Below are 10,699 nucleotides of genomic sequence, written 5' to 3'. Positions count from 1 at the left end.
TGCTTACCCCCAGTGCATCCAAGGTGTAGGTGACTTTGTTTCTTCAGTAGAACACAAATGATGATTTTTAACTCCAACCGTTGCCGTCTGTCAGTCAAATAATGCTAGTGGATGGGAACTTCTATTATAAGAGTAAATAAAACTTGCATAGACAAGTCCAAATTAAACCCTGCGGCTCGTGACGACACATTGATGTCCTAAGACACGAAACGATCGGTTTGTGTGAGAAACCGAACAGTATTTATATCATTTTTTACCTCTAATACACCACTATGTCCAACTGCATTCATCACTCGATTCATTTGGTCTGACAGCGGCAGTGATGTCTCGCGCATATACTTCAATGAGTGCGAGACATCACTGCCGCTGTCAGAGCGCGATCAGACCTTACTAACGAGTGCTGCACGCGGTTGGACATAGTGGTGTATTAGAGTTAAAAAAATGATATAAATACTGTTCGGCTTATCGCACAAACCTATCGTTTCGTGTCTTAGGACATCAGTGTGTCGTCACGAGCCGCAGGGTTTAATTTGGACTTGTCTATGCAAGTTTTATTTACTCTTATAGTAGAAGTTCCCATCCACTAGCATTATTTGACTGACAGACGGCAACGGTTGGAGTTAAAAATCATCATTTGTGTTCTACTGAGGAAACAAAGTCACCTACATCTTGGATGCACTGGGGGTAAGCAGATAAACATCAAATTTTCATTTTTGGGTGAACTATCCCTTTAAGTTTTTTGTTTTTTCAATAACCACGCATAAACATTATTCCTTCAAAAATACAAACATGTACATACATGTTCCTCACATATTATGGTAGCCTAGTTTGTACTGAATACAGTGTAATGACACTTTTGTCATTTAGATGTTTATGAACAACTGAAAAAAGCACAAATGTCAGGGCATGTCAAAACTTCTCCAAGCCCCAAATCAGCCTCAGACTCCAGAGGGTTAACTTTACCTAAGCCAGGAGTTTATCTTGGCAATTTTATTGTTCCAGAAAAAAACACATAAAAACAATCACTCTTTATGATATATGGTTTGCATTTACTAAGGAAATCTCCATTTACATTGCAAAGTGCATTCATAAAAATAGAAAGAGCACCAGTAATATTATTTGGAAAAAAGTACAGCCATTTATACATTGCTACATTGAAAAATCTTAAAAATAAGGCAAACAATTAGAAATTAGCAATTGCTCTCTCACCAGCATGCATATATCACACTTTCGAAGCTTACATTCACATGATTTCAGGTGCATGTCTGAACTTTGTACACTTGCAGTTAAGACATAAAATGTTAAGACACACGTAAAATGGGATTTTCTTTGATAACACCATAAAATATTTTATCCCTCTTTAGATTAGGTCTAAATTGTTATTGTGTTCATGTACTGCATTAAAGTTAGGGACATGCAGGTTTTGTCATCTAGGTTAGGTGCATCAAGGTGTGAAGTTGTTGTCAACAGCATAATTACATATGTAATTACTAACAGGTTTTTGTTTTAATTGTAACCGCAATGTAAAATCATTATACTGCATGTACACAATAAGTATATTTTATTAAATTATTTTTGTATTAAATTATTCATATAAATATTAGTGCAGTAGTTCAAGACACTTATTATGAGACCAAACAATTTAACAAGATATTTTACTCTTTGAATTATTCAAGTGCAATAAAAAAACCCCACAACTTTTTACCTGTAATGTATGTATTATTTTTGAATTTTAAGTTTGCTAAAATTATACTGCTTATGGCTAATACCACAGCAGTCATGTTAGCATGTGTTAGCATAGATTTGTAGGGTAGTTTTGATACAGTAGTTTCAGCTGTGGTTAGGATTGCATACATTTTCTTGTCTATTACCACCCTCTTCTACTGATAACAATAAATGAAATACCACAGTTAGAAAGCAAAATATGCAAACATTGGGAGAGCATTGCTAGAATTTGAGTCTATTGTATTACAACAGATAAAAGTGGTAACGTTGAAACAAAACTAGTTTGCACATAGTTTGCTACAGAAAGGGTTTAATAACAGTACCGTTGCTTTATGTAACAGCAGATCCTGCCATAGACACTTGAGGCCTGAGAATGCACTTTATTTTATGTGGTCACACTTTGGTAAGGGGAATACAAATTCACTATTAACTATGACATTTGCCTGATTTGATGCTTATTGATAGTTATCAAGGTAATTGTTATAACGTTTAAGTTTAAAGGTGCCCTCGAATGAAAAATTTAATTTATCTTGGCATAGTTAAATAACAAGAGTTCAGTACATGGAAATGACATACAGTGAGTCTCAAACTCCATTGTTTTCTCCTTCTTATATAAATCTCATTTGTTTAAAAGACCTCTGAAGAACAGGCGAATCTCAACATAACACCGACTGTTACATAACAGTCGGGGTGTATGCCCCCAATATTTGCATATGCCAGCCCATGTTCCCAACATTATGAAAGGCATTAGACAAGGGCAGCCAGTATTAACGTCTGGATGTGCACAGCCGAATCATCAGACTAGGTAAGCAAGCAAGGACAATAGCGAAAAATGGCAGATGGAGCAATAATAACTGACATGATCCATGATATCATGATATTTTTAGTGATATTTGTAAATTGTCTTTCTAAATGTTTCATTAGCATGTTGCTAATGTACTGTAAAATGTGGTTAAAGTTACCATCGTTTCTTACTGTATTCACGGAGACAAGAGCCGTCGCTATTTTCATTTTTAAACACTTGCAGTCTGTATAATGCACAAACACAACTTCATTCTTTATAAATCTCTCCAACAGTGTAGCATTAGCCATTAGCCATGGAGCACAGCCTCAAATTCATTCAGAATCAAATGTAAACAATATAACAGTATACAATACTCACATAGTCTGACGCATGCATGCCACATGCATGACGAACACTTTGTAAAGATCCATTTGAGGGTTATAAGAGGCTGCACAGCATAAATCGGCTCATATTTAATGATGCCCCAAAATAGGCAGTTAAAAAAATTAATTAAAAAAAATTGTGGTATTTTGAGCTGAAACTTCACAGACACATTCAGGGGACACCTTAGACTTATATTACATCTTGTAAAAAAAAACGTTCAATGGCACCTTTAAGTATTGGGTAGGATTAGGGATGTAGAATATGGTCATGCAAAATAAGGCATGAATATGTGCTTTATGTACTAATAAACAGACAATATACTAGTAGTATGCAAACTGATAAGCAACTAGTTACAAGTGACAATTGGTAGTGGTACCCATTCTAAAGTTTTACTGTTTTGTACAACTTTTTTACTGATCTACATGCTTTTGGTGGTTTTGCTATTGTTGTGTGGCCATATTGCAGAAAAATTGAGTGTAAGTTCTTCTTCCTCTCATTATCTGTTTAGTGTTTCAGTTCAGATCTGTTGGACAATATTTTATAGAATAAAGGTTTAAGTTACTGTTTACAAAGAGATGCTTGGTGACAAGTTCTTTGGGCAGACCAGAGCTGTTTTAGAAATAAAGCCTTATAAGCCACAAGAGAACATTCACATAATTCCCATCAAGCACACTTTACACAATTACGCTGAGATCAAATTTCTTTATTAAATATTATGATTTTTATGTTTGGCACTAAAGTGATTAAATACATGTACTTAGATTACATGGACAAAGTTAAAATGATTAGACATGGGTATTAAATAGACCTACGTTACATAAAGATAATTTTAAAAAGAACATTATTTGCTAAAAAATCATATTGCTGACAAAGTGTAAAAGAGAAAACATACAAAAAGATACAAGTTAGTGGATACATAACTTAAAAGAATGATTTTGATTTCAGGATCTTCTTGTATGGTCAAATCAAAGTGTCATATAGACCTAAGCTCATACATGAAGAAAGTTCATTCATTTTCCAAACAAACTTGCCATATGTAGGGTCACAGAAAAAAGATGGAAAAAGAAGAAAGATTTAGAAAAGTAAGCTTAGTAACAGTCAGGATCAGCACAACATCCATCCTGTTGCATAGGTTGACCCGTGACTGCTTTCGCTCGCTGTTTGTTTGTGTTATTGCAGTCCAGCTGATTTTGTTTATTCTCTACTCGGCTGTTACTACAAGTGCTGAGGAAGGTCAGGAACACTGGTATGAATACGATGCCATGGACGGCCCCAAACAGAATGACTAAGAACATGATTTTGAAGAAGGTCCTGAAGATGTAGCTTTTAGCAGCCGCGAGCACCACCACACCTGCAATAGTGGACACGGCACCCTGAATGATGGGATAACCCAGTTTATTGATGGCATCCGTGGCTTTCTCATTTGCTGAGGATTTTTCACTTGACACAAAAGCATAGGATATGTGAGCAGAGAAGTCGACAGAAAACCCGATACAGATAACAAGATTAATCATAGACACAGAGTCTAAACTAACATCCCATAATGCCATGAATCCGGCCACTCCCACAATGACAGATGCGATGGCAAATGTCACCCAGAGAGAGCAAAGAGGGTTTGGGATCAACAGGAGTGAAATGACTAACATTGCACATGTAGCAACCACTAAGTTTTGGATTGTATTACTGATGATGACGGCATATTGGTCGAAATAGATGAATGCAGGGTGGTACACTATCAGATCAACGGGTGTCTGCAACTTCCCACAATTTTCTGCAGTTTCTCTAAACACAGCCAGCATATTCTTCTCATCGATTGCTGTGCGGATGTCCACAGTCTGAATGAACATGCGTGATGCATGAATTTGATTGTTAGTGAAATTAACATCTTGACTAAAACCAGACTGATTAAGAAATGCAGTTAAATGGCTTTTGAATTGAGTTTCACTGTTTAAACTTAAACTTGCATTCTTTCCATACTGCATGTATTCACTCAGCCAAGAAACAGGCGAAATGCCTGAATCTGCCACTGGCAGATTTTGAAAACTTTCCAAACACAAGTCAAGACTGTTGCGAGCAGTTGGGTTCCAGTACTGAAACTCTTTATCCTTTATAACTAACATGACATTTGGACCAAAGGCAGAGAAGAATTCATCTTCTTTGTCATAGTAAGTACCAACATATGAGCCATCTGCTGCTAAATGTTTCAGATCTAGACCTTCCTGCATTTGGAAGCATCCATAGATACTGACTGCCAAATACCCAGCATAGATCAGACACACAAGCGTCTTAACCCACACTCTTGTCAGAAAAGGGCCGTAATAGTTTTTAAAGAATGAATTCACTGGCATTTCATATTCCTTCAGTGTGTTTTTATTGTATGCCCCACCAACACAACAACCTCCATCATCACCAGTGGCTTCTGGGACTTTCATGCAGGTCAGCCAGTGTCTGTTGCCTTTCTCTCTCCGTCCGTTAAGTGCAAGACACGCGCCGAAGAAGGTGATGTTGAAGATGTAGCAGAACAGAAGAGCTGTGCTGGTGTACACGCAGAAAGACTGAACTGAGCGGAAGGGAGTCATGAGACCGATGTAGAAAGCCAGAACATCTGTCAGTGTGGTGATAGTGATGGACACGCCAGCCTCTTTATATGTTTCTGCTAAACGAATCTCAACAGCTTTATTAACTTCAGTCTTCTGCCAGCAGGAGATCATAATGAACATGTCATCAACACCAATACCTGGAGGAAATCCAGAGACTGTGAACATCAGCTGTGAGACACCTACTAGGTGATGAAATGAATGAACTTACCGAGGATCAGAAAGGGGGCTGAGGCCACGGTCATTGCAAACGGCATCCCACAGAACAACAGCAGTCCAAAGCTGGCCAACACGGCCATACCAGCGGAGACGACGCCGAACATGGCCACCCATATCTTCGTCCTGACACAGTCTAACCTGTGGAAGGATACAAAGAATAATTTATTTAACTAGTGATAGAAATAATAGTGCCTATTTGATTCATGTTAATTCTTTGTGATACCTCAAACAAGACAGAACAGAAATGTTAATAGCCAGTATATACGTAATAGAGAAGAGGGGGATCACAGAGTCTGAATTGGTCTCAAACTCATTCTGTCTTGATATTGATGTGAAGTAAGACACATGGACCTGTAGAAATTCAACACAAAACAGTTTAGTATAGTTACTGTATACATGAATGTGCTTCCTAGTGTTCAAGAACAGTGAAGAAGTAATTATGGCAATTTATGACAAATCAAGCAAGCATTCAATCAAAATATTGGGATTGTTGTCCAAATGACTTTTGGTGCTTGAGTTAAAGTTATTGGAGATAATTTGATAAATACACATACAATGATCATCAGGTACCTTTGTGCAAATATAACTCATTACTCACAGTCATTTCTTTGACTTACCTTACTTGACATTTTCTGTTGTGTGTAGTTTGAGAGGAGTTTTAGAAAGCCATCAAGCCAGTAAGTGTTTTCCTTTGTATTCTTCTCGTCTAAGAAATAAAAAAGCCTGACCGCTTTGGCACTAGTGAGCTTTGAGCTATCCAGCTCTACACCGCCGATGGTTGTTCCCAAAAATATTGCATTATTCATCGGATATGTTATGGTTGAAGAAACTATTTCAGTAGCACTGTAATTTATAATGTCTAAAATTGCATTTGACTTGCACCTTTCGTTTGTTTTGGCACAGAGTTTTTCAAAAGTGTTTCCTGTCGATATACTTTTCACTTGTCTGTCTAAGTCTATAATGTCGCTAAAAGCTGCTTCATTTAAAATATTTCCTCCATGCAAGTCTGTGATGATCAAAGAGGCATAAGTGCCTTCAGAAGCAAGCCGTAACTCAGTAAACTCTTCTGATTGTGGGAAATTTTCCACCACAATCTCCCTCTCCAACTTGGCAGGTCCATTGACAGGTGTGAACTGGTCTTCAATATCATTTGCTTCCCTCTCCTGAAGAAAGATGAAACCAGCTCCAAGAGCAGCAGCCACATATAAAGATAATAAGACAAATAAACATGGATGTCTTCCAATAACCCAACCAAGTTTTTCAAAGGCCAGAGATAGAGGCCTTTCAATGCAATCTGTTTTACACTTTGCCATCCTCCAGATACACTGCTGCAGTTTGCTGTGAATCTCTTACTGTTCTGCAAAGCCCCAGAAACATCTTCCTTCTCCAGAGATTTAGTGTTGTCATAATGTACTTAAAGGCTGTGCTAAACACTAACAACTCATCTGTTATTCATTAACAAAATAAGGTAAGTTGCTAACAAACTTCCTTGTTTGTACATGCCCTCTGTATCAATGCCAGAAACGAAATGCTTTATCTCACAGGCCATTTTCAATCTTAAGAGACCAAATGAAGAGTTTGGTTCCAAAACTCCATTTTGATTAATTTGAGTAAAAAGGTGTTTTCTTTACCAAGAAAGTGGCAAGATGGTTTGCCACTATTTTCTGTTTCAAACTTTCACATAGCATCTTTTGGTTATAAAAACATTAAAAATTCAAATCTACATTTTGATTTTAAAATGTTTATTATAAAAACGTATTTATTATTATTTTTTCCCCAAAATGCAATAAATCCATGACACGTTTACAATGCAATTAATCCATCAATATAAAAGTTATATTTCATATTGAAAATAAACAACATAGTAAGTTGATCCACATATATGACAGCCTCTTAAAGTACACATGAAATCAAAATTGACCTTATTTATTTTGATAGCTGAAATTGCTAGTTTTGTTAATCCACACAAAAAAATTGTTTGGCTTCGTAATATATTATTTCAAAATCTGAAAATGCTCCTCCCCTCTGCAACGGTGCCCCTTCTCTAATGACATCAGTTTGACGGCTTGGGCTGAAATCGCGTAAACCACTCCCCTCCAACCGTTAAGGTGCATTCACGCGGGCTTGTAATTCCTGTAGTTACGAGATTCTAGCTTGTAAAAAGCGTTCATGTCCTCGTAGAGATCGTAGTTACAGCTTGTAAGCTGGGAGTTTTCTGAAAGCTCCCAGATGTACCACGTGGCCACTATACCACCTGACCGCTGTAGATTAATTTAGGCGTTGATAGTGGTGCCATGGAAACGCATAATTCCCAGTCCAAGGACCAAAAGGACGTGAACAGCTCCGAATATAACGTTACGTGTTGTCATTTCAAGATACCGGTAAATACCGTATTTTCCGGACTATAAGTCGCACTTTTTTTCATAGTTTGGCTGGTCCTGCGACTTATAGTCAGGTGCGACTTATTTATCAATTTATTTGACATGAACTGAGAGAAATGAACCGAGAGAAATGAACCAAGAGAAATGAACCAATAGAAAACATTACCGTCTCCAGCCGCGAGAGGGCGCTCTATGCTGCTCAGTGCTCCTGTAGTCTACCACTGAAAACAACTGAAAACTGTTAACTGAAATATTAACTTAAAGACAACTGAGAAAGACTGAATGCAAATAAAATGCCCCCAAAAAGAAAATCCTATTCTGCAGATTACAAACTGCAGATAGTAAAATATGCAGCCGAAAACGGTAATCGAGCAGCAGAAAGAAAGTTTGGAGTGAGTGAGAAACTTGTGAGGGACTGGCGTAAAACAGAGGTTACTCTAACTCAAATGAAGAAAACAAAAAAAGCTAACCGCGGGCTGAAAGCAAGATGGCCAGAGCTGGAGGAACGAGTCCACAGATGGGTGCTTGAACAACGCGCTGCCGGGAGAGGCTTGTCAACAGTGCAGTTGCGTCTCCACGCCATGGTAGTAGCCAAGGAGATGAATATACCGGTAAATGATTTTGCTGGCGGGCCTTCTTGGTGTTACCGCTTCATGCAACGCAACCGCCTCTCTATCAGAGCACGGACAACATTGTGTCAGAAACTGCCAGCAGACTTCCAAGCTAAGGTCGACAGTTTCCGTGAGTTCGTTAAAAAGCAGGTTACTGAATACAACGTGTCACCGGACCATATTATCAACATGGACGAGGTCCCCCTCACGTTTGACATCCCCATGGGCCGAAGTGTCGCAGAGAAAGGGCAGAAAAGTGTGAATATAGTGACAACTGGTCATGAGAAATCGCACTTCACAGTGGTGCTGGCATGTTGTGGAGATGGATCGAAATTGCCACCGATGGTCATTTTCAAACGGAAAACCATGCCCAAAGACGAATCTCCCCCCACAGTTGTCGTGGCCGTGAATGAGAAAGGGTGGATGAATCAAGAAATGATTAACCTTTGGCTTACAAAGTGCTACACTAAGCGTCCTGATGGCTTCTTTAAAACACGCAAAGCCCTGCTTGTGATGGACAGTATGCGAGCGCACATAACGCCACAATTCAAAGATAAAATAAAAGCGTGCAACTCCATACCTGTCATCATCCCTGGAGGTTTAACCAAAATACTCCAGCCACTCGACATCTCGGTGAACCGGAGCTTTAAGGCAGTCTTGCGTCGCCTGTGGGAGGAGTGGATGGTGGACGGAGAGCACAGCTTCACGGCAACCGGGAGAATGCGCCATGCAACTTATCAGCAAGTCCTTGGATGGATCGACACAGCATGGGCTTCAGTGACAATTGAAACCATCCTGTCGGGATTCAGAAAGGCCGGAATAACTGGAACTGATGCGGAGTCTGACGACAGCCGCGCAGAAGAAGAAGAGACGGCGCTTCATCTTCCTCCGGAGTTGGCGGAGTTGTTCAGAAGCGACACAGAGGATGAAGAATTCAACGGATTCAGTGAAGTGGAATAAGATCGCGGGAGCTTTGTGAACTTGCTTAGTGTTACCGGTAACTGTTGGACTCGCTGGCTTGTTATGTTAATTTTAGCCTATTCAGCCTTCCAGGTATGTTTTTATGCTATTATGTAGCTAACTGTTAATGTGTTATGTTAACATACATATTCAGCCTGTTGTTCTGTGTACTATTGTGTACCATTAGCTGAATAACTTGCCTTTCCAGATTACCAATATCTGTTCTTGGTCTTGGATTTTAAATAAATTAAGTTAATATTTCAGTTAACAGTTTTCAGTTGTTTTCAGTGGTAGACTACAGGAGCACTGAGCAGCATAGAGCGCCCTCTCGTGGCTGTAGACGGTAATGTTTTCTCTTGTTCCTTGGTTCTAAATAAATGCGACTTATAGTCCGGTGCGACTTATATATGTTTTTTTCCTCGTCATGACGTATTTTTGGACTGATGCGACTTATACTCAGGTGCGACTTATAGTCCGAAAAATACGGTACAAGGTGACGTGAACGCAGCATTAGTCTGCTATGAGTGAGAGATGGAGAGTGAGAGATGCTTTTTATGGGGACTGTGACAGAAGTTTGATGCTGTCGTGGAACAAGCAACAGCAGCATTTTTCCTCCTCCCAACTCGAGTGCCTCATCTTCTTAATCTCCTCACGTAAATGATTACATTTCAATTTTCATCAGATAAGGAAAACTAGGATGCCGCGTGTATTCAGAGCACCACCATTACCGTTTACAGTGCGTGGAATGGTGCGCTGTGATTGGTTGAGCGGATATATCGCATTCTACAGAGAAGGGAGAGAAAGAAAGGGAGAAAACATGACAGAAAACACGACGGAAATCGCATTTTGCGCAAAATTAATAAATGACTTTCAATACCGACCAGATACAATACTGATTATGGCAGAAACTTAATTTTTGAAAAAAATGGTGTTTATCTTGTTTTGGAACCAAAATCTTCAAATATTATTATTAGTAGTAGTAGCAGCAGCAGCTGCTTAAGAGTTTAGACCATGTGGACATTGTTTCACTAGATAAGA

General features: G+C 38.9%; 1 protein-coding gene across 1 annotated transcript; it reads right to left on the bottom strand.

The window, feature by feature from the left end:
• Nucleotides 1-3,699: 3,699 nt before the first annotated feature.
• On the bottom strand, nt 3,700-7,109 carry LOC125269945 (patched domain-containing protein 3-like). Its single transcript, XM_048193053.1, has 4 exons — nt 6,327-7,109; nt 5,933-6,060; nt 5,702-5,847; nt 3,700-5,630 (listed from the first exon to the last, which is right to left on the bottom strand). Exons 1-4 carry the CDS (start codon nt 7,020-7,022, stop codon nt 3,982-3,984), a joined length of 2,619 nt encoding a protein of 872 aa, XP_048049010.1. The 5' UTR covers nt 7,023-7,109; the 3' UTR covers nt 3,700-3,981.
• Between the last annotated feature and the right edge of the window lie 3,590 nt (nt 7,110-10,699).

The sequence above is a fragment of the Megalobrama amblycephala genome, linkage group LG6 (genome assembly GCF_018812025.1).
Source record: "Megalobrama amblycephala isolate DHTTF-2021 linkage group LG6, ASM1881202v1, whole genome shotgun sequence".
Classification (NCBI taxonomy): Eukaryota; Metazoa; Chordata; class Actinopteri; order Cypriniformes; family Xenocyprididae; genus Megalobrama; species Megalobrama amblycephala.
This window is presented reverse-complemented; position numbering and strand designations above follow the sequence as displayed.